Genomic DNA, 25939 nt, shown 5'->3' on the forward strand with positions numbered 1-25939 from the left:
TACAAATAAGAGAGAGAAGTTATATAGTTGGAGCTCTATACCTTGGCTGAAATGTTTTCAGTCAACGAAGTGTAAAAAGATACTTTCGTCTTTTGAAGCGATAAAAATGTAGTGCTTATAACAGATGCACAAGTCGAATAGACATCTTCAAATGCAGGAATCACTGAAACATATTTTATGTCTTGAAAATTTCTGGGCTGCCCATTGGGCACAAAATTTGGCGACGTCTTTACGACATCATTAGGACTTCGTTACGACATCTTCACGACATCTTTACGACATCCTTTGCCCATGTCATTTCGGTGTCTTTGCGATACCGTAAAGACATCCTCAGAGCATACGTCTTATTTACGATATAGTAAAGACACCTTAACGACATGGACATAGGATGTCGTAAAGTTGTCGTAACTATGTCGTAACGATGTCGCAAAGACGTCGCCAAATTTTGTGCCCACTGGGTGCTGATGTTTTTTTCATACTTTAGAACAGTTGCAATATGATACTACTTATTAATTAAAACAATGCTGCCTCAAATTAACTGAAAAAATCAATATTTTCAATATTAAAATTGTGAAATTTTCCAAACTTAAGCTGTTTAATCATTTTCTAATTTAAAATAGTTGATTTTAAGATTCTTAAATTATAACACTGCCATGGTATTAGGATGTATGGCTGACTGGAAATTGACCTGTACTACTTAAAATATATCATAATTGTCCCATCTTTTTACATTCTCATTAGAAAACGTTTGAAATTTGGGTAAAATTTGACCCCCCCCCCTGTTTCTTTTTTTCAAATTTCGATAATACAAATATATAAATATTGAAGCGAAAATAGTTTCAAAAACCCTTTTTTAGAAAAATGAATCTATTTTATTAAGAAAATTTGTATTTCGACCATGGGGAATTTTTCGCCTTTAGTAATTTCTAGAATAAATTCTAGAAACTTAAGGACTGAAACAAAGCTTCTAAGTCACAAAATGGGTCTTGGGGCAATACTGAAATTTTAATTTCTAAAAACAGCTTTTTCAAAAAATGCTACCAATAAATTAAGAAATTTATTCTAATAATCATTGAAAGTTTTGCAATTTTAATAGTTATTAGAATCAAATAACATTTCCTTTTGACACTGTTACAAGATCGTTCCATTACTAAATATTTACATTTACTACTTAAAATATATATAATATAAAAAAAATTGAATTTTCATAATAGACTAATAAATACACATATTAGCATTCACCTGAATAAATTAAAAATATGTTAAGCTCAGAGCGAAATTGAAATTCCTATAAACTGTTTTTTTAAATGTGCGACTATTTAATTAAGAAATTTTGTATTTTGATCGTGGGGAATTTTTTACCTTTAATAATTTTTAAAATAAAATAAAAATATCTCCTTACCACAATGTTTCAAGATTTGTATATAACTAAAAATTGACCTGTACTACTTGAAATCTACTAATCGTCCTAATAAACTAAAATGAACTCAAATAAATTCTAGAAACGTTAAGATAAAAAAAATTCGAAGTTAAAAAATTTGTCGCGGGGAAATACTGAAATTTTAATTTCTAAAAACAGCTTTTTTAAAAAATGCAACCAATAAATTAAAATTTTTTTCTAATAATCATTGAAACTTTTGCAATTTTAATAGTTATTAGAATAAAATAATATTTTCTCTCGAGACTATTTCAAGATCGTCGCATTACTTAATATTTACATGTACTACTTAAAATCTATAAGAGAACCACCTTTCGCAATAGATTTACATATTCTTGTATCAGCATAAACCTGAATAAACTCCAAATACTTTAAGCTCACCGCGAAATTGAAATTCCTATAAACTGCTTTTGAAAAATGTGCGACTATTTAATTAAAAAAATGTATATTTCAATCACTGGAAATTATTCATTTTTAATAGTTTCTAGAATGCAATAAGAATGCAATAAGAGATTTCTGAAAACCGTTTTTCGAGACATTGCGTTCATTTATTAAAATAAAATATTATTTAGAAGTCTGGAAATGGTTTTCTTTTAATAGGTACCAGAATTAAATAAAAAAAATATTCCCCTTAATACAGTTTCAAGATGATCTTCTAACTGAAAAGTAATCTACTTGAAATATACTATAAAAGTCATACTTTTTCAAATTAAAAAAACTCTTTGATTGTTTGTATTCACTTTTCAACAACTTGCGCCGATTTTTTCGAATAAATTTGTATTAAAAACTTTTAATTTGTTTTACATTTAATAGATATTGGAATGAACTGAAAATATTGCCTCACTATACTGTTTCAAGATGACCTTCTGACTGAAAATTGACTTGTACTACTTAAAATATACTATAAAAACAATCGCGCTCGATGATGTATTTCTCTCGCGCTTCGCGCTCGGTCTTTATTTTTACGAAGATTCTTACGCAACCCTTTTAAAATTAAGACTCAAAACAACTACCAGTGTATTTTTGTGATTGTGAACTCTCTTTTGTTAAAAGAGCTTAGCTCGAGGGTTTAAGCACACCTACGCCACGCGACTAATTTCTATCGCACTCCGCGCTCGATCTTTGCATTTCTCCCGTATTCGTGCACAGGCCTTTTAAAATCAAAGATCAACAGACCGATAACTGTAATTTTGTGATTGTGAACTCTCTTTTGTTAAAGCTCTTTCGGCTTTAACGAATACATTCTCATCACGTATCTCGTGCTTTAAATTTCATTCCAAGCTGCGCTAAAGCATGTATCATTTCAATCAATTTACATCATTACAATTCATAATATGCATAAAAATTGTATTGTACTAATTCTTATTTCCTTGTTTTTACGATTTTTTTATTTTTAATCTTTTTTTTACGATTAAAGGAAAACTATTGTGCATCTGTATATGGTCTAATACAGGAACCTATATAGGGTCCTATATAGGATCTTTTGTCCTGTTTCGTCTTTTCTGTCCCTTTTCCAAAAATTTAATTTTTTAATTTTTAATCTAATGTTTTACGATTAAAAGAAAATTGACTCGTCTTATCCAAAAATGATTAATAATAAATTTATAGATCTTTTTACGCAAACAACTTTTGCCTTTAATCTTAGTTCGTTCTTATGTCCATTCAAAAAAAAAAAAATGATATTTTTATTTCGAATGTTAGTTCAAAAAATTTTTATTTTTTATTTTTAATATGAAAATGTAACTACTTGTCCTACCGAATAGTGTTTCATTATAAATATGTAGGTCTTTCCAAGGCGTGCAATTTTAGATAATTCATTTGTTTCGTTTCTTGCATAGTTTGCCCCAAAAATGGAATTTTTGGATTTTTCATTATTTTTGGTACGATCAAATTTGGAACGTTCAACTTTTTGCCTAAATTAGAAAAGTTGTTATGATAATCTCGTAGGTCTTCCAAAAATCGACGTTTTTCTTTTTTTGACTTTTTTGCATATCATGCGTTATTTGGCTTTAAATGTTCATCTTAGTTTTTTTTTGGATTTTGAAAATGCTCTAACTCTGATAATTTTTTTTTATAGAAAAAAGTCATTAGTATAAACTTTTTGAGTTCCTGAGTACTATGAACAACCGTACATAAAATTTTGAAATATTGAAAAAATGTGGTTCCAAAAATTTTGAAAATGCGCTCACTTTTTGAATTTTGATCCAAAATAGCTGATTTATGAACCTGCTCTTTCTTTTTAGGCTTTAAAAAAGTGTGCTAAAGCAGAATTCAATCTGATCAATTTGTCAAAAGTTATCGTGCCTACAGAATACAGACTACAGACTTCAGAATACAGACAGACAGACAAATACCTTCGTAATGATCGTTTTTTTTCTGACTGAGTGGGTCTCAAAACGTGGATATTTGAAGAAAACCGGCAAAATGAAATTTTACATGAAACCAATACCTTCTCATCAGTATGAGAATGTAAAAAACAACTTTTTTTTCTAATAGACTTTTACATATAATGACATGGAACTTAATGAATTACAAATATTTGAAACTCCCAGCGAAATTGAAATTCCTATAAACTGCTTTTTAAAAATATGCGACTATTTATTTATTCACCTTTAATAGTGTCAAGAATGAAATGAGAATATCTTCTTGTCACAATGTTTCGAGTTTTTCGCCTGACAGAAAATTGACCTGCACTACTTAAAGTCTAGTATAAAAGCCGCAACTTTTGAAATCTAAAAAAAACAACATATTTTCCTAATACACTTTTGCTTATATGGACATGAACTTAAATAAATTCTAGACATTTCAAAGTCAAAAGAAGCCATATAAGTTTAAAAATGTGCCATGGGGCCATACGTTGAAATGTAAATTTCTAAAAATATCTTTTTCAACAAATTCAACTAATAAATCAAGCAAATTTTTATTATAGTTATTGGAAGTTTTGCATTTATAATAGGTTTTAGAGAAAAATAAGAAGATTTTCTTGCTACACTATTTCAAGATCGTCGCCTTACTGAAAATTTACGTCTACTACTTAAAATCTTCCACAAAAGCCCGATCTTTCGAAATATGAAAGGATCCTAATTTTCGTAATAGACTTATACATATGTTAGCATAAACTTGGATAAATTCCAAATATTTCAATCCCACAGCGAAATTGAAATTCTTATGAACTGCTTTATAAAAATATGCGACTATTTAATTAAGTAAATGTGTATTTCAATCATTGGAAATAATTCACCTTTAACAGTTTCTAAAATGAAAGATGAATATCTTGTCGCCACAATGTTTCAAGTTTTTCGTCTGACAGAAGATTGACCTGCACTACTTAAAACGTATCATAAAAGCCCCGCCTTTTTAATTATAAAAAGATCTGTGTTTTCCTAATAGACTTTTGAACACATGAGTATAAAGCTGAACAAATTCTAGACATTTGAGGATAAAAAAACAACAACCATAGCAATTTAAAAATGTGTCGTGGGGGCAATATTGAAACTGAAATTTCTAAAAACAATTATTTAAAAAATTTTACCTTTTAGTGACAAAAATTGGTATATTAATTATTGTAAATTGTACACTTTTTAAAGTTTCTAAACTGGAATAAGAAGATTTCCTAGCGAAATCGTTTCTAGATTGACGTCTTACGAAAAATTGATCTGTAGTACTGAATAATTGCTGTAAAAGTAGCACCTTTTAAAATTGAAAAAAAATTCTTTGAATTTTAAGCTCAATATAAACCATTTAAGGTAAAAAAGTGGTGCTTTTAGAAGAGAATAAGATTTCCTACCAAAACAGTTTCAAGATTTTCATCTGACCGGAAGTTGACCTGTACTACTTAAAATCTTGAATGAAGACCAGAATTTTCGAAATCTAAAAGAAAACCTAATTTTTTAATAGACTTATATTATCAAAAGCCTGAGTAATTCTAAACATTTCAACTTAAAAAAACTCTTATGTTGAAAAAAATGTCGCCGGGTTAATTTTAAATTTGTGATTTCTAAAAACAGTTTTTCGAGAAATTTAATTAATTTAATTGTAAAAATTATTATTTAAAAGTTTAGACATTGTTTTTTAATAGCTATTAGAATTACATCAACAAAATTTTCTCGCCATACTGGTTCAAGATGATCGCCTGAATAAACAAATGATCTGGATGGAAAAATTAGTTTCCAGGTAAATTTCAATTGGTAATTTTTAAAACCCAATTTTCGACAAATTGCGCCTATCTTTTCGAAAAAATTATTATTTGAAAATTTGGAAAGTTCTTTAATTTTAATCGTTAAAATAATGACATAAAAATATTAACTCGCCATACTGTTTCAAGATAATCGCCTGACACAAAATTGACCTTCACTACTTAAAATCTACTATAAAAACAAAACTTTTCTCAATAAAAGAAGAACAGCTTTTAAAAAATATCTACAATTCAAATGAGATAATCTAATATTTCAGTCATTGTAAATTGGTCACTTTTAATAGTTTCCAAATTAAATTAAAATATCTCTTAGCCACACTGTTCCAAAATTGTTGCCTGACTAAAAATTAATCTCTACTACTTAAAATATACCATAAAAGCCCCCGCCTTTTTAAATCTACAAAGTAACCTAATTTTCTGAATAGGCTTATACTTATATTAGCATAATCCGGAATACATTTCCCACATTTTAAGCTAACCACCTGCGCTGAAAAATGTGTCGCCGGATGAATTTTAAATTCTAATTTTCTGAAAACTGCTTTTCGAACCATCAATTTGTTTGAAAAAAACATGTATCTAAAACTTTTACCTATTTTTCACTTTTAATATATTAATTGCTAAAATCTACTACAGATGCAAACGCTTTCTTAATATAAAAGTTCCTTATTTTTATAATAAATCTAAATAAATTCCAAAGATTTTAAGCCCGAAACAAACTCTCTACCATTGGAAAATATTTAAAGCTAAGTTAATTTTAAATAAGTAATTTCTGAAACCGCTATTCGTGGAATTATCTGAATTTAATTTGAAAAATATATTTTAGACGTTCGAGGCGACAAGTCTATTCCCTTTTCCAACTCGCTCAATTTTGCGGGAGGAGTATATATACTAAAAAAGAACTTTCACAATTTGCTTTTTCCTACAAAAGAAGTTTCATAAAAAAAAATTTCAGAGTACATTTCGAACTTTGAATAACTTAAACTACTTCTTGAAAATTGCAGTGGAGATCACAATAAAACTTCCATAGTCACCGACAACACCCAAGATTTTTCAAAGCTAATATCGAAACTAGAGAGACTATACCCTTTATCATCAGAGCAAAAAATTAAAATGGCATTAAACAGACTAATTAAAAAAATTAAACTGTTTGAATCCTCATTCGCGTGTTTTGCGGAATCTAATTCATCTTTCAAACTGAAATTGTCATTATTGTGAAATATGACATATTGTTAATTTTATTATCAACACTTTTTAAATTGCAAATCTTCAAATTTAAATATTCATATATTTTAGAAGATTTGAAATTCGAAATTCTGCAATTTTGAAGAGTTACAATTGAAAAATTTTCAATTTTGAAAGATTTATAAATAACAATTCTTGATTTGTGACGATCTCAAAGATCGAAAGTCAAGACTTTTCACTTATGAATCTACAAAATTCATTAAATTTAAAATTTAAATAATGCGTAAGACAGTATTTTTTATTGTAAAACTTAAAACTCGCATAATTTTTCGATTGTAAATTTAACGAATTGAAAATTCTTCGATTTTAAAGATTAACAATGCAAATATTTACAATTTTGAAGATGTATCATTCAAATTCTTTAAACTTAACGATTTGCGGTTTAAGTGTTTTCAATTTTAAGAGATTTGAAAATCAAAGTTCTGAAATTTTGAAGATTGAACATTTAATTTCATTTGAAAATTAAGTTTGATATTTTGAACTTATTTAATTTTTTTTAATATGTAATTTATTTTGGAAGATTTATAATGGAAAACTTTTCAATGCTTAAAATTTTCAATTGAAGACTGTTGAATATTTAATGTATATTATCGATTTCTTTTGAAATAGTTCAATTTTGAATTGTTAAAATTGAGATTTATTTAATTTTCAAAATTTATATTTTAAAAGTATGTAATTTTGATTTTTCTTTTCAATATGTAGTTAAATTTTGAAGGCTCACAATAAAAAATCCTTGAATTTTAAAGATATGCAATTTAATATCTTTAATTTTAAAATTGAAATTTGAACATTTTTTTCAATATGCGGTTCATTTTTTAAGAATTACAATGAACAATTCTTAAATTTGAAAGATTTGCAATTTGACACTCTTTAATTTTAAAAAATTGCAATAAAAAATTTCAATTTTAACGACTTTCAATTCAAAATTCATCAATTTTAAATATTTAAAATTCTTTATTCTCCATTATCATTATTATCGATATTATTATTGATTGATTTAAAAAAATCACCTCAATAAGATTAACTTTATTATTGTGTTAAATTAACGGAAATAACTTTCCAATTGTTTTTTTTATTATTTTGATTTTTTCACATTAATATAAAAAGGGCAAAATTCTCAATGTTCCATCAGAGGCTGCAACCTTTATGGCTAATTGTTTCATGTAACGGGTGGTTTGAAAAATAATTTCGAGCACGTCAACATTTTTTATTCAATTGATGAAAATATATTTTCTATTTTTCAGCCGAGTTTTAATTTTTTCCCAAAAATTACGAACGAAAATATTTTTTCCATAACTTTTTTCTTATAGCTCATTTTGCATTTTTTCCACATAAAAAGGCTAAGGAAAGTGAGATTTTTCATTAAAATAATAGGGGTTGCAACCCTTATGATCGCACTGCGCATGCTATTCGCGCATTCACATAAGAAGTGAAAAGGAATTTTTTTCTTAATAAATGATCAATTAAAGCCTGCAGTATATTGGAATATCTTCTTTGTGGGGTGATTTTTACATTCCGAGGGTGTTTGAAAAATTAATTTGAGCACGTCAACTTTACTTTCGTAATCTATCAATAAAAATATTTTTAAGTCCGTTTTTAATTTGTTTTTCATTAAAATGGCAGTTCAATTTAATAAAAGGCATGGAAAAATTAGTGGCGTATTTACATGAAAACTGTAATTTGGTTAAATGAGAAATATTAATTAGCATCTGAGATATATTAAAAAATCTATTTTACTTATGAAAACCTATTGTTTACAAAAATAACGATTTTATAATCTTTAAATAAATGTTAAAACACCTGTAGTTCTTTTCCAAAATTGTTATAGTTAACAGTAAAATATTTTCCTCCAGTTTATAAATAATTTTTAACAACGTTTTTTTTTTACCTTGAAATAACTTTAGTTCATGTTTAATTTGAAAACATGTATAATGAAAATTTCCGTTTCGTCTTAAATCTTAAGCTAAAATGTATGAAAATAGTTATACTGAAAAGAAATTTTATTTCATTTTTTTAAACTTGAAAATTGTGTGAACTAGAATTTTTTTAAATTCTGCAAAATAAAAAAAATTGTCCTAAAATCTCCCAATCAACTAAATTTGCCTGATAATCTAGAGAAAATTGTTTGATTTTCTCAAAACATTTCCAAATTCATAAAAAGCCTATACTTTACAAAATTGTAAAAAATCTATATTTTTCTTAAAATTTTTGTCTGTTTTAAATTAACAATTTTTCTGGAATCTCTTTAAGATTTCTAAACCTTCTAAATAAATGTCTTTTAAATTTGTTTTAGTATTTTGAAAAGACAAAAAATCTGCCTTCATATAATTCAGATTCTTTTTAAAAAATTTCGGATATATTTTGAAATATTTTAGAATATTATCCTAAAGATAGTTTTTTAAAATAAAAAATCATTAAACAATTATCTGGGAATTTAAAGAAAATTTTTATATTCTCTTAAAACCTTTCTAAATTTTAATTCAGCTTCTTTTTTCAAAAGTTTCAAATTAACTTTGAATTGTATCAATACTTTAGAATATTTATTAAGCATATTATAATTTTTTGATATTTCCTAATTCTGATTTAATTTTCTTCTAGAACTCTGTTTTTAAAAATAAATAAATCTATTGAAATTTAACCAGGAATCTTAAGACAATTTTATTGTTCTCTTAAAATTTTTTTAAATTCTTGAAAAACTTCTAATTTTTTGTTCAAAATCTTCAAAAATGTACATTTCGTTGACAAATTTTCTGAACCTCCACAAGATTTCAATGACTTTCAATGATTTTCAAAACTACTGAAACTTCTACAAATCAAAAAAATTTTAATCCGAAAAAATTGTTTTAAAATCTTTCAGATTCTTTTACGACATATTTTGAATTTTCCTGAAATAAAAAAAAAATTTCAATAGAAAATCATAAAATTTAAAAATGTACTATCAAACTATAATAATTTACAAAAATTTTCCCTTAAAATGCTTTATTCTATAACATTACAGTAATCCAAACCTGTATAAATTATATTCTAAGTAAATTATTATTTAAAAAACATAATTCAATCATTTGAAATGAAATTAAACATTTATTGATCCTTTTTTCTGTAGATTCGATTATAATAATTAAGACTAATAATATAAATATAAGCATAAATCTTAAGGTAGTTTGCATGAATATAGTTATGCCAAAAAGAAAAATTTAAAATGAATTAATTAAAATTAATGAAATTTGTTTAGAACGTATAATTTCAGTTCATTTTTTAAAACTTGAAAATCAAAATTTTTTAGGTTAGTATGACAATGGCTATGCTCCTATACATTTTTTTAATTTGCATAAAAAAAGAACAAAATGGTGGGCAAAAAACAAAAAACATACAAACAAATCGTGTTTGTTTTCACCGTTTTTTTTAAAGTATAGTAAAAATTTATTTGTTGAGGCGTTGCGTTCGGCTGACGTTTTTTGGTGTAAAAAGTTTATAAAATTAATTTAAAATTTTTAAATGTATTTTAAGAGTGCATTTATTAAGCCTACGAAATCCTATATCAATATCTTTAACAACGACACATTTCTCCTATTTTCTGATGAACCACAACATATAAAAAATTATTGAAATCGTGATAGTGAGCACTTTCAAATTAAAATCACTTTCTTCAGCATAGAAACTAATATAACTTACTTATTAAATTTGAATTTAAGAAAGCCAACTGAACGATTTTTAAAGGAATCATAGATATTGAAATTAATCAACTCGAAAACAATTTTCCAGGAACTGCCCCACTAATCAAATAAATTGTCTCCAACTTTAGCTCTCTAATTAATGAAGCTTGTGAAATTCAAGTAGAAAAAACTAGTTTTCAATCAACAAAGAAATACCCTCCATGGTAAAACGAATCACGTCTAAAAGCAAGGAAAGCAAAAGTCCACGCATTCAACTGCCCAAAAAACAAATAACCCTTGTAAATAAAATCGAATAGAAAAATCAAGAGCTGCAGACTATAGTATTCATATACAGAATTTCAGAGAGTCATCGATCTAATATTTATCAACCCTTAATAACCAAACCTGCACTTTGAAAATCTGAAATAAAGTCATAAAAATCATAGCTTCACAAAGGAAGAGATAAATAGATGGATTTAGAAATCCAGATGGAACAAGAAAAATCCAACAACAACACTGCCTTCTCTAAAGTCAATAAATATCTAAGAATTGAAGAATTCAAAACCTTCCATTTTCTGTCAAAAAATACCTTCTATAAATCTTTAACCATATCTGGAAATGTCGAACTTTTCTTTTCATTTGGAAAACAGCTCTTCCTATCCCAAACTCCCGGCGACTCCTCACGACCTGGGAATTTCCACCCAATCTTCCTTACATGCAGTATGTGCCAAGCTTTTCAAAAAGATCGTAAAAAACAAATTACTTTGGTACATTAAAAAAAACAATTTTTTCCACACAACAAAGTGGATTCGGGCACAAGAGATCTATCCTAATTTCTCTTATACAACTTTAGACCAACATCAGCCAAGCCTTCAATAATAAACATCTTATAGCTGCAGGATCGAAGCACCAATTCTTGGCACCCCCCCTCTCTATATATTTGGCACACTTCTCTAGATTTTATGAAATAATAAGTGAATAGAGATAAATAACAATTTAAAAAACAAATTTTTTAATGGGCAGACATTTTTCCGTAATAGTATTTATTCATCTCATGCTAAACAAAAACCTATGTGTTTTGAAATTAAATAATGTAGCCTTCTTTCCAAGCTGCCAAGAATTTTAAGGTTTACCAAATGAAATCTTAAGATAATTTCAGTTTTTAATTTACCCCTAGCAACGGTTTAATAAACAAATTTTATAAACAAATGCATATTTTGAGCGATTTCAAACAAATATAAACTATTTTTTCTTCTGTCCTTGCAAAAATTATATTGAAAATAAGGTGTTCTGAAAATTTGTTTGCCACTATCAATAATTGTTCACTTTATAAACAATTTGTGTAAACAAATCTGCATTTTGAGTGCGTTTTCAAGAACATTAATCGCTTTTTCTTCTGACCTTGCTGAAACTATATTGCCAATGATATTTTGTAAAACTTTTTGCCACCCATAAATATTCGTTTATTGTATAAACAAAGTATGTAAGAAAATTAATATTTTAAGCGTTTTTAAGCAAAAAGAAATCGTTCTTCTTGCATTATTTTTAAAATTATATTGACAATAATGTTTTCAGATAAAATTTTTTTTCAAAAACGTTCATATTTTACCAAATGGTTAAATTTAAAATAGTTTGATTTTTTATTAAAATAGTTTTCTTTGTAACCAAAAATGATGAATCTACAACAACAAAAAAGCATTTTTTACAAAGTAGTTTGACATTGAACCAAGTAGTCGATTTTTTCAACAAAAATGATGCATTTGTAATGAAATATATACGTTTTGAACCAAATTGTTGAATTTTTAGCTAAAAAAAATCAGTTTCTTTTACCAAAAACAAAATACTTACATATTCAGTTTAAAAAATAAAACTCTCATCTAAAAAAGTGTATTTTCAGATTTATAATTGTATTTTCAACCCAAAAAGACTAACAAAGAATATTAATTCTCCACCATAAAAGACGACTTTTTAACAAAATGCATCAATTCTCAAACCAAAAAGAGAAATTATTTACATGATAGTTGAATTTTTATCCAAAAAATATGATTTTTCAACAAAAACGTTAATTTCCTACCAAATAGATAAATTTTCAATTTAATTTTCGAAAAAATCGTTGAATTTTTAAACCAAAAAGACAAACTATTTACATAATATTTGCTGCACCTTTGTAGAATTTTTCTAAAAGAATATTATTAACAATAATAATAAAATGTTTAAACAATCACTTTTGTTAACATTGATGAGCTATCACTTATCTCTAGTTGAAAATTGGACATATGGAAAATTTTTGAAAAAAACCGCGTCTTTCTGACTCCGTTCTATGAGAAAATTTGCTAATCCCAATAATAAATTTTTTTAAACAATTTATGTGTACATCTAATTATCAGTATGAAATGGTCTTTCATGTGCCAGGAACAATTTTCATTAAAAAAAACGCAAAAAAGTCATAATCAGCACTAAAAACTCCCAAAACCCATTTTTTCACTTGTAGGGGTTTTTTTGGGACCCGATGAAACAGGTAAATTAAGCTAGCACCTCCACAATCGAATTTTTAAATTTTTCATAGCTTAGAATTTTGGGCTTTTTTGGGCTTTTTTTGGGCTGCAATAAAAATTTTCGGGCTCCTTTACTTTTTTCAAAAAATCAATTTTCTTGTGGAGGTGCCAGCTTATATTAACCCAGCGCCTCCACATCTTTAAATAACTAAATAATAAAAATTCAATTACACCAGAATTTTGGGCTTTTTTTGGGCTCTTAAAGTCCGCAAAAAAAATTTTCCCCAAACCAACCCTTAACTTCCAAAATCAAATCCATTTAAAAAATTGAAAATTTTGAATTATTTATTAACGGGATATTTTTGGGCTCTTTTTGGACTCCCAGAAAATACCCACTTCGATTTTTGGGCTCCAACCCTTACAGTAAAAAATTAACCCCATTGTAACACGCAGATATGAAATTGTCAAAAAATACCTTTTATTAAATTTTAGAGCTTGAATAAAGTCTCTGATTTTTGCGCTCCTCGAAAATACACGCTACGATTTTTGGGCTTCAACCCTTAACGTCAAAAATCAACCCCTCTCTACTACATAAATACAACTTTGTCTGCAAATAAATTTTTCAAGAATTTTTCAATGGAAATACAGTCTCTGATTTTTGGGCTCCTCGAAAATACACGCTACGATTTTTGGGCTTCAACCCTTAAATCAAAAATCAACCCACGTTGATACTACTTTGTCAAGAAATCAATTTTTCTAGAATTGTTTAATGGAAATAGAGTCTCTGATTTTTGGGCTCCTCGAAAATACCCGATATGATTTTTGGGCTTCAACCCTTGACGTCAAAAATCAACCCCCCTCTTCCACGTAAATACAACTTTGTCTGCAAATAAATGTTTCTAGAATTTTTCAATGGAAATACAGTCTCTGATTTTTGGGTTTCTCGAAAATACCAGATATGATTTTTGGGCTTCAACCCTTAACGTCAAAAATCGACCCCAAAAATCTTAGCGTGTATTTTCGAGGAGCCCAAAAATCAGAGACTGTATTTCCATTGAAAAATTCTGCAAAAATTTATTTGCAGACAAAGTTGTATTTACTTGGTAAAGAGGGGTAGATTTTTGACGTTAAGGGTTGAAGGCCGAAAATCGTATCGGGTATTTTCGAGGAGCCCAAAAATCAGCGACTCTATTTCCATTCAAAAATCCTACAAAAATTTATTTGCAGACAAAGTTGTATTTACGTGGTAGAGAGGGGTTGATTTTTGACGTTAAGGGTTGAAGCCCAAAAATCGTATCGGGTTTCTTCGAGGAGCCCAAAAATCAGAGACTCTATTACCATTGAAAAATTCTAAAAAACTTGATTTTTGGACAAAGTAATATCAACGTGGGTTGATTTTTGACGTTAAGGGTTGAAGCCCGAAAATCGTAGCGTGTATTTTCGAGGAGCCCAAAAATCAGAGACTCTATTTCCATTAAAAAATTCTAGAAAAATTGATTTCTTGACAAAGTAGTATCAACTTGGGTTGATTTTTGACGTTAAGGGTTGAAGCCCAAAAATCACATCGGGTATTTTCGAGGAGCCCAAAATACAGAGACTGTATTTCCATTGCAAAATCCTAGAAAAATTTATTTGCAGACAAAGTTGTATTTACGTGGTAGAGAGGGGCTGATTTTCGACGTTAAGGGTTGAAGCTAAAAATCGTATCGGGTATTTTCGAGGAGCCCAAAAATCAGAGAATCCATGTCCATTAAAAAGTTCTAGAAAAATTGATTTCTTGAGAAAGTAGTAACAACGTGGGTTGATTTTTGACTTAAGGTTTGGAGCCCAAAAATCGATGTGGGTATTTTCTGGGATCCCAAAAAAGCCCAAAAATACCCCGTTAATAAATAACTAAAAATTTTCAATTTATTGAAGGGGGTTGATTTTTGAAGTTAAGGATTGGTTTGGGGAAAATTTTTTTTGCGGATTTTAAGAACCCAAAAAAAGCTTAAAATTCTGGTGTAATTGAATTTTTATTATTTAGTGATTTAAAGAAGTGGAGGTGCTGGGTTAATGTTAGCTGGCACCTCCACAAGAAAATGTTTTTTTTTGAAAAAAGTAAAGGAGCCCAAAAATTTTTATTGTAGCCCAAAAAAAGCCCAAAAAAGCCCAAAATTCTAAGCTATGAAAAATTCAAAAATTCGATTGTGGAGGTGCTAGCTTAATGTACCTCTATAAAACAGGCTTAATGTGTTGATATTTGAAAAGTGATATTTTATTAGCATTCTATGGCTAATTGAGAAGAGAAATGTTGAGCTTCAACTCGATTGAAATAATATTGAGGATTCTGAATAAGATTGACAAAAACATTTTTTTTATGGTAAATATATGTTAAACTTCATGGGGCTTGCGGAACCATTAAATATCATTTTTTTCAAAACAAAAAAATGCATTCATTTTTGTGTGGATTCGGAAAAATTTTTGGGTCGTTCCCATAAAAATTCGAAAGAAATGTTTTACCACCCTAATGAACAATATATTGTATAAATAAAAAACTCTACCTCCAAGCGAACCATTTTCAAATTTTGCGCCACACGTGCCCTATAATTTCAAAATATATCAATCTTGAATCAAATATCGTACATCACTCGCCTTTCATCATGGTTTCATAACTCGTCCTACAGACATTGAATTCTCCATAAAGACCTGTCTGACTTTACTCGTGATTTAATATACTATTATTATTGTAATGAAAAATAATGAATATATTTATTAATTAATATGTTTGCTTGTTTTTGTTTGTTTTCAGTTAACTTTTGACACTTTTACGGTAGGGCGTTTTCAATCTTTTACTTCAGAAGGATGTCCTGACGGGTATATGAGTATAAGGGAAGAAGGACGTCCAGCGACTGATGGCCAGTGGTGTGGCAGCGCTTGGGGATACACTGTATATTACAGTGAAACCCATTCCATAAATCTTACTCTCTTTTTATCACGCCTTTCAGAACAGGTGAGTCTTTATTATAATTAAAAAAAAAATAAATTTAGAAAGAATAAAAAAAATGTAGTGACAGATTTTGGATTTTTTATTCATTTAGAAAATAATGTATCTAAACTGAGTGTTCAAAGAAATTTCGTACATTTTTTGAGCAAATGATGTAATTCCGACCAATATTTAAACTTCATAAATATACAGAAATACCATTAGAGCGAAAAAAATGAAATTAATTAAAAAAGTCAAAAAGTCTAATTTTTTATTTTATAATTTTGTTGCACGTTCAACAACTTTGTTAAAAAAAATATCCTTCTTGGTTAAAAATTGAACTATTTGGTTAAAAAGTTCATATTAGGGTATCGAAAGTTTAAATATTTTGTAGAAAATCCGACTATTGTTGGTTAAAAGTTAAACATTTTTGGTCGGAAACTTTAAAATGATGTATTTGCTTGCAAATACATATTTTTTCGGTTAAAAAAAATTTGGGTGTTGGAAATTTTTAATATTTTTTCGGAAATCTGTCTTTTTTATTCAAAAATTCAAAAGTTCGGATTTGAATTGTAAAAATTGATCTTTTTTCATTAAAATTTCAATTTGTTTAAAACCTTATGTATTTTTTTTTAGAAAATTCCTGTTTTCTGTTGAAAATGTTTAAAATGAAACTTTTTTTGTCGAAAATTAACTTTTTTTACTGAAAAGTTAAGTATTCCATTTTTTAATAAAAATTTATTAAATTTAAAATTTAAATATCTTACTAAATAACGCAAAAATTTGGTTGAAAATCTACATATTTTGTTGTAAATATGGTTTTTTAAAAACATATTGTTTTTGACTCAATTTTTTACCACCCTATTCTTTGTTAAAAATTATCATTTTTAGTTCAAAATTATTTTTTGTTGTTGTGAAAATTAAGTTTCTTAATAAAAATTTAACTTTTAATTTTTGTTTGAAAATTCAATTTCTTATTTGAAAAGTTAACTATTCGGTTATTTTTTCAGTGAAAATAAAATTTTTTACTGAAAATTTAACTAGTCTATTTTTTGTATAAAGTTTTTCTCATCCAGTTTATTTCCATCTTTTTGTTTAAAAAGCAAACTATTTTTAGTTCAAAGTCTACTATTTAATTATTTACTAAGAATCACACTTTTTGGCAACAAATTATCATATTTGTTTTATAATTTAAATATTTTGTTGATAATTGAGCTTTTTGGGTAAACAATTAAATCGTCTGATTGGAAATCAACATTTTAGTTAATAATTTTTTTTTTTGAATTGAACCGTTTTTCCAAAGTTCGCCTGTTTGGTTTGAAAGTTCAACCATTTTTTTTTAATTTTCTTTGTCTCTAGACTGAAGAATCTTTCTTAGTTCAAAAGTTAACTCTTTTGATGAAAAATAGTCTTTGGTGTAAAAACATATCTCTCCTCATAAAAATTATGATATTTTTTTTGATTAAAAATGCAACTACTTGATTAAAATGTTTATCTTCTTTGTTAAACAAGTTTTCTTGAAAATTCGTTCTTTTTCTAGTATCAAATTAATTTTTCAGCTAAAAATTTACCTCTTCTATTTTTCTTTGAACATTGATATTTTTTGGTAGAAAATCCAGATTCAAAATTGAACTCTGTAAATCCAAAAAAATACTTTTTCGGAAAAAGAATAAAAAAGTATCCAGAGCCATGGAGCTTTATAGCCCAATATAGGAAAACTGGAATTTCTCTTCCACACTGAAATTCTAAATTTGCTAAAAAAATTTCCAGTTTTATAAATATTATTTTATTTACTAATCTACGATTTAAGAAAAAATAATAACAACTGGCCCTCCTCAGATATGAATATAATTGTATAAAAATTAATTTCGGATCCGCAAAAGTTTATCATTCCTAACCAAAGTTAATAATCAAAACGATATACTGGAATTACTCTGATTAACTATAATGCCATTAAAACTTTTTCAAAGTATCAATTTAATAATAAAAACTGTCTCATCAAAGGAAGGATCTTATAAAACCTTCTTACATTAAATTAAATTATGTACATAACTTCCTTTTTATACTTGGAGACGAGGATAAACTTTTTCAGGAGACCAGGACTTTCGTGGAGTGTGGCTTTTTTCACGTAGTACCTTTACTTTATTTCGTGAAAGTTTGCAAGCTTTATTTTCAAGCCATCACAAGAGAATATCCGTTTTCTGCAGGGCACGGGTTACAACTTCGACTTCAAACTATCGTATAAGTTCCTGAAGCGTAGCGAAGCTCACCTGAGATATGGGAACAGCACCATGGCCACGTGGCGTGGTGAATTAGTGAACGGGACTTACTGCGATCGAGTTCTAACCAGGTAGGACCTAATGAGATCATTATTCTTCAAAAATACATTATCGATAATGTTATCTTAGTAATCAATTATTCATATAATTATACGTAGATAAGACCAAAGTAGCATCATCCCCCCTTTCCTAACTTCTCCTTTACTTCCCCCTCTCCTCATCTCTCTAGCTGACACTCGCTTTCCCCTACTTTCCTTCGACAGCCATCACTGTTCCACGCCTAATTTTCCTCACCTACTTTCCTTCATTCCTAATAATTTCTCATATTTTCCCTGCTGAACTTCCACAGCCTTCGCTTTCCCAATACTACTTCCTCTCATTTCTTAATATTTCCCCTACTTTCCCTACTTCTCCAACTTCCCTTCCACAGCCCTCACTTCCCCACATCTATTTTTTTCTTATTTCTAATCCTTTTCCCTACTTTCCCTACTTCTCTTCGACAGTCCTCACTTTCCCACATCTACTTCTCCTCATTTATAATAATTTCCCCTACTTCTTCTACTTCTCTTACACAGCGGTCACTTCCCCACACCTACTTCCTCTCATTTCTATTCATTTCCCCTACTTTCTCTACTTCTCTTCGATAGTCCTAACTTCCCCACATTTACTTCTTCTCATTTCTAATAATTTTCTCTACTTTCTCTACTTCTCCTACTTTCCTTCCACAGCCCTCACTTTCCCACACCAAATTCTCCTCATTTCTAATCATTTATTATACTTTCTCTACTTCTCATCGACAGTCCTCACTTCTACACACCTACTTACCCTCATTTTTAATCCTTTCTCCTACGGTCCTGTCTCTCCTTACCCTAAATTCCTCTCATATTCCATAGATCTCCTCCTCTTATTCTTCTTCCTTTCGATTCCCCTTACTTTCACCTCCTTTCAATTTCCCCTCGATTACCCTTCCCTCATAGCCTCTGACTTTCCCTTTTCATCCTCATTTTCCCTCATTTTCTCTACTTCTTTTTCTCTCATTTCCCTTTTTCTCTTCTTAAATGAAAGTTTTTGTTTGCTCGATAATTCAAGTATTTTCTGGAAAGTTGAACTACTTTGTTGAAAATTCATTTTTCTAGTTGAAGATTTATTATTTTAATTAATAATTCATTTCTTGGCCTGAATATTTAACTAGTATGGACTTTTCTGTAGACAATTTTTCTTTTTCTCTAGAAAATTAGTATTTTTTTGTTGTTGTAGAAGAATCATAATTCCAGGTAACAATAAACTACTTTGGCTTAAAAATTAATTAACTTTTTTTATTTTTTTTTTATTTTGGTAGAAAATTAATCCGTTTACTTGAAAATCTAACGGTTTCGTAAAAAATTTAACTATTTCGTTAACAATTCTATTTTTTGGATGAAGATTCCTAACTTAAATTAAAAATTCATTACCTTGGTTAAAAAATCAAACAATTTTGTTTAAAATTCTTTTTTTTTTGACATTTTTTTCTTGAAATTAAAATTTAAATATTTCATTCTTGCGTAAAATCTGATAAAAATGTATCCTTTTTTTAGTTGTTAGAAATGAAACTTTTTGGTTCTAAATTAATTTTCTTTAGTTGAGGATTTAGGTGTTTTGTGGAAAAGTCTTAATTTTTCGTAAAAAATTAATCTCTTTGTTTGAAAATTCAGCTTTTTTGTTAAAAATTTAACTATTTGGTTGAAAATTTTTTTTCTATAAAGATTTCAAATTTTAGTTAGAAATTCTTTTTTTAGTTTAAAAATCAAATTACTTTATTTGCATTTGTTCTTGTAATAATTAATTTTTAACTTAAAATTTAACTACTACGTTGAAAATTGAAACTATTGGTTAAAATCAACTTTTTTTAATTAAAAATGATCTACTACGTTATTGAAAATTTTTTTTTAGTTTAAAAATCATAATTTCCGTTAAAAATTAGTTTCTTGGGATGAAAAATTAACTATTTTGTTGAAAATTCGTTTTGGTTGAAAATGATTTATCTTTAGTGAAAATTTAATCACATATTTTGTTTTTGGTAGGAAATGTATGTGTTTTGTTAAACGTTTGTCTTTGTTGGTAGGAAATATCTTTCTCATATTTGGTAGAAGATACATAGTTGTAGTTAAAAATGTATTTCGTTTGATAAAAAAATCAAACTACTTTCTTGGAAATCATTTTTTTTTTTGTTTTTTTTTTTTATTTTCGGTTGAAGATTCATATTTTAAGTTGAAAATTCATCTAGCTTGCAGAAAAATGAAACTACTTGGTTGAAAATAATTTTTTTTTAGTTAATTTTGTTTTTAATTGATAATTTAATTATTTGTTTTATTTAACTTATTTTTTTAAATTTAACTGTTTGATTGAAAATGAACTTTTTTGTTGACAATTCATATTTTCGGGTTGGAAATTCAACTGTTTTTTATTCAAAATGAAAATTTTTTCTTAGATAAAATATCAACTATTATATTTTTCTATATAAAATTTACTTTTTTGATTCATAATTACACTATTTGGGTGAAAGTTGAACTTCTTTGTTAATTCATAATAATTAATAATTAATTTATACCCCCCCCTTCATTAATCTAAATCGTTTTACGTTATTTTTGTATGTTTCTAAATAAATTGACGTAAACAAATTTAGTCTGGAAAAATAACGTAACTTTCAGTCAAACATTGTTTTTTTTTAGTGAAGAAATTCAACTACTTTGTGGAAAATTGAAGTTATTGGTTGATAATTAACTTTTTTTATTGAAAATGATCTTTTTTGTAATAAATTTGTATTTTCAGGCTAAAACTTCAATTTTTATAGCAAATTATTTTTTTGATTTTGGGAATTTCACTATTTAGTCGAAAGTTAAACAACATTATTAAAAAGTTATTGTTTTAGTTCGAAAATAATGATTTTAGTAAAAGCTATTTCTTGAATTAAAAAATTCACGTTTTTTTTTAATTGTTTTGATTTAGGTTGAAAACTAATGACTTTGAGTGAAAATTTAATCATTTAATTTTGGTTGAAAGTTAATATTTTTTAGTTAACGATTCAAGTATTTTTTTGAAAATTCACCTGTTTTGGTAGAAACTTAATCTTTTTGGTTGAAATGCAACTTTTTGGTGAAGCATTCAACTATTTGGACACAAATTTATATTTCTGGTTGAAAATGTATTAATTTATTTGAAAACTCTTTTATTTGGTTAAAAATTAAACTATTTTGTTGAAAAATAATTTCTTCATCAAAAATTAATTTTTTGAATTGAAAATTTTACTTTAGTTTGAAAATTTATATTTTTGGGCTAGAAATTCAACTATTGTTTATTCAAAATGAAAATATATTTTTGAATAAAATATCAACTATGACATTTTTTTCGAGAATTCATCTTTCAGGTTACAAGTTCGACTACTGGAGTAAACAATTACTTTTGTTGTTGAAGATTCATAGTTGAAAATTCGCTGTTTTTTTTTAAGATTAACTTTTTTGTTAAATTTTTATATTTTCTGACTTTTTGGATTGAAAAATTTTAAATGTAGTAAAAAATTAAACTATTTGGTCGAACGTTGACTTACTTTGTTGAAAATTTATTTTTTTGATTGAAGAATTATCATTCGAGTTGAAAATTAATTCTTTTGTTGCTTTAACTATTTTGTTGAAAATTCGTCTTTATTTTGGTTAAAAATAAATTATTTTGAATGTAAATTTGACTATTTCATTTTTAGTTTGTAGAAAATTAATTTTTTTATTGAAAATGCAACGGTTCGATCCAAAGTTCTTCTTCTTCTGTTGAGTATTGAAGTATTTTGTTAAAAACTCGTCCTTTTTGGTAGAAAATAAATCTTTTTTTCTAAAAATTAAAGTTCTTGATTGAAAATTCAACTGTTTCGTAAAAGGTCTCTATTTCCAGTTGAAGATTCATATTTTGAGTTGAAAATTCATTTGGTTCGTAGATAAATGAAAGTAATATATTCAAAATAAACTTATTTGGTTACATTTTTTTATTTGAGAATTTAAATAGCTTATTTTTAACTTAACTTTTTTTCTTAAAATTTAACTGTTTGGTTGAAGATTGATCTTTTTGTTAAAAATTTATATTTGAGGGTTGGAAATTTAACTGTTTTTTATTCAAAATGAAAATCGTTTTTGAGGTAAAATATCAACTACAGTGAAACTCTTCTATAGCGCCGATTTTGGGGCTAACGGTGGGTGAGAACTAACTCATTATAATCCGCTCCGCTTTTGTTCGATCACGCCTGAGTACTCGCCTGAGTGACAAACACAGATACCACGCACCATGCGCAGCACCTGTATCACCGACCTGCGGCGCGGCGTCAATTCTCAGAAGGGCTATAGAAAGGAGGGCTATTGAAGGGTCCCACAGCTTTATATTTTTTATCCAAAATTCACCTTTCTGGTTAAAAATTCTACTATTTTGTCTAAAGTTGAACTACTTTTTTAAATTAATAATTAACAGTACAATTTCCCACCCCTGCACCCTCAATCATAATCTGTTTACTTTATTTTTGGATGACTCGTAAGTAAATTGAAGAAAAAAATTTTGGCTGCAATATTAAGTAAGAGGGGGGGGGGGGGGGGGGGGGGGGGGTTGGTAAATACTAACGGAACCTAACAAAAGGGGTTACGTTGTTCAAAATTTCAGAAAATATCTATATTTAATTTATACGCGACCCCTAATAGTTAGAAAAATATATTTTTTGATTCTATTTGTAATACTTTGTTCGTTAGTTGAATGGAATTATTGTCAAAAGATATAGAACTAGGAGTTGTGGGGAAAGTTGGTGACTCACGAAAGTGCTTTCTCATCAACTTTAGGTGCGACACGCGCGCTTGTCGACTCCAATCGCCAAACTACCCGGGTGTTTATCCGAGGAACGTGACCTGCTACTATCGGGTTGAGCAAAAACGTGCTCCACCAGGACACCGAGCACTTCTGGCTGTTAGTCAGCGGAACAGTCACAAGATACACATCAAGGACCAGGTCGTCAAATACGACAGAAGTCAACGAATATTAAAGTTAGTACTAGAAAACTAGAAAAACCAACACTGAACAGTTGAGAGAGTAACTTTTCTATCTGCGAAAGTCACTGCCAGACAAAATCAAGCGCAACTTTTGCGCTTTATACCTTACCTGTCTTGCAATGAAACTACTCAATGGAAATTTCTTTCTTGAAGGTGTGAGAATGACAAATGGATAAGGACCAAAAATAGAATTTTAAAGGATGAGCATCGCGTAAATACTCGCAATAATGCGTAACAACGCGCAATAATGCGTAATAACGCGCAATAATGCATAACAAAGCGCAATAATGCGTAATAATGAGTTACAACTTGTAATAATGCGGGAAAAAGTAATTATTACGCGTAACAATGAAATTGTGAAAACACAATCCATGAGTGACAGAACGAAATCAAAAAGAATAACAGATTAGATTTAGTCAGAAACAATCACATGGAATTAAATTTAACTTCAGCAAATTTTAAATATATATTTCGTTATAATATGTAATAACGCATAATAATGCATAATGAAGCGTAATAATGCGCAATAATGCGTAATAATGCGTGATTACTTGTAATACTGCGGGAAAAAGCAATTATTACGCATAACAATTATTAACTGATTTGGACCAAAAAAAGTAGGAAAAAAGCTGATAAGATTTCCAAGAAACTTTTTTGTCTGCTTTTTAAAATAGGGTTTCAATTTTTTTTATAAATAAACAAATATGACTAAAAAAGGGCTATTTTTTCTATTTGACGTTCTCGGTGCTTGTCTATAACACGAAAATTGTTGAAATCGCCCAAATTTCATAGAGTAACATTATTCAAAGATATTCCAATATTATATAATAAACAAAAAAATTTGACAAGCAAATTATTTGTTGAAATATTTCCTTTTACGATTGTCCATAATTTTACGCTTTTTTAGTTATATTGCAAGGCAATACAACAATAAAATTTGTTGGCAGAAAAATTATTTTTTTTCAATGATAATTCCTTTTAGTTGGAAACTTGATGACCATTTCCGAAAAATTCATAACTAGTGGATGAATTTTATGATTTTTAAACAAATTTAATAAAAAAATGCATAGATAAGGTATTTGTCGAAAGAATTTTTTTTCATGAAAACTTTTTAAATTAAGAACTTCATAATAATTTGAGAAAAAAATCATATTTTATTGTTTAATTTTATGATTTTCTCAAACAATTTTAATAAGAAAATGCATTATTAGGGCATCTGTCGACGGAAAAATTCGTTCTTCCCACGTCAGACGTCTTAATTGGGATTTTCATAATAAATTCAAAAACATTCATTATTAGATGATCAATTTTATGATTTTTAAACCGAAATTAACAAACAAATGCATTATTCGGACATCTGTGGTCGGAAAAATTTGGTTTTTTTGTCAGTCTTTTTAATTGGGAATTTAATGATGATTCCATTAATACCCATAATTAGTTAATTCTTTGATGTTTTAAACAAATTTAATAAGCATATGCAATATTTGGTCATTTTTTCGATGGAATTGTTTTTTTTAAATTTCAGGCCTTTGAATTTAAGTTTCTCATTACTTTCATTCTTTTAATAAAGGCTTCAGGATAATGCATTTGTTTATTAGATTTGTTTAAAAATATATAAAAAATGCATCAACTAATTATGAATTTTGCTGAACTTATAATGAAGTTCCTAATTAAAATGGCTGGCATCGAAAAAAAATAATTTTTCCGTCCGCAGATGCCGGAATAATGCATTTGTTTGTTACATTCGTTTAGAAAATGTATGATAAAGATCCTAATTAAAAAATCTGACATCGGAAAAGAAAATTTTTCCGCTAACAAAGGCCTTAATAATTTATTTATTAAAATTTTTGAAAAAGTTTATCAAATTAATCAATAAATTATAAATTCTTTCTAAATTTATCATAAAATTCCTGATTAAAAAATTTGTCATCGAATAACACCAATTTTTCTTTTGAAAAATGCCTTATCAAAGCATTTTTTATTTAAGTTGTTTAAAAAGAATAATAAGAATAATCAAGAAATTACGAAGTTTTCTAAAATTAGCATAAAGTTCCTAATTATAAAAAATGACATTGAAAAAACAAATATTCTCTGAAAAAATGCCTAAATAATGAATTCGTTTATTAAATTTGATAATAGTAATAAGGACATTTAGTATTAACATTTATTTATAAAAAATTGAAAGCCTTTTTTTTAAAATGAGGCTCGACAACTAGCTTAGAAATCTTAACAGCTTTTTTTCAATTTTTTTAGTCCCAATTGGTTAATATTTGTGGGCTGTTCGTTATTTTCAACCAAAAAATATTTGCGTTTGCAAATATTTTGTTCTCATTTTATATATTTCAGAGCGAAAAAAAGAAATGATCCAAAATCCGTTGTCATTCTCATAATTTTAAAATTAATTTTTTTTAGTGAAAGGAGAAATGATTTTGACCCTTCTTATATTCAGCCCCACTACAGTTAAGTATCATAATCTTTTAAAATTAGAATCAGAATTCGAAAAGTGCCTGGTGGAAAAAATTTTCACAAGAAGGTACAAAATTCTTAAAACTGTAATTTTGTGTGCATTTATTTTAATATTTAAGGGTTTTGAAAGGTTTAAAGATGACAAACATTTTTTG

The 25939-nt window shown here is 27.6% G+C and overlaps 1 protein-coding gene across 1 annotated transcript in view; it reads left to right on the forward strand.

Moving 5' to 3' along the window:
• Positions 1–25939, forward strand: part of LOC117174783 — a 103743-nt gene that overhangs the window by 14234 nt on the left and 63570 nt on the right. The window contains exons 3-5 of the mRNA XM_033364149.1: positions 15815–16015; positions 18196–18338; positions 23112–23312. Of these exons, the coding sequence (XP_033220040.1) occupies positions 15815–16015; positions 18196–18338; positions 23112–23312 (545 nt within the window). The remainder of the gene's footprint in view (positions 1–15814; positions 16016–18195; positions 18339–23111; positions 23313–25939) is intronic.

The sequence above is a fragment of the Belonocnema kinseyi genome, chromosome 6 (genome assembly GCF_010883055.1).
Source record: "Belonocnema kinseyi isolate 2016_QV_RU_SX_M_011 chromosome 6, B_treatae_v1, whole genome shotgun sequence".
NCBI classification, from domain to species: Eukaryota; Metazoa; Arthropoda; class Insecta; order Hymenoptera; family Cynipidae; genus Belonocnema; species Belonocnema kinseyi.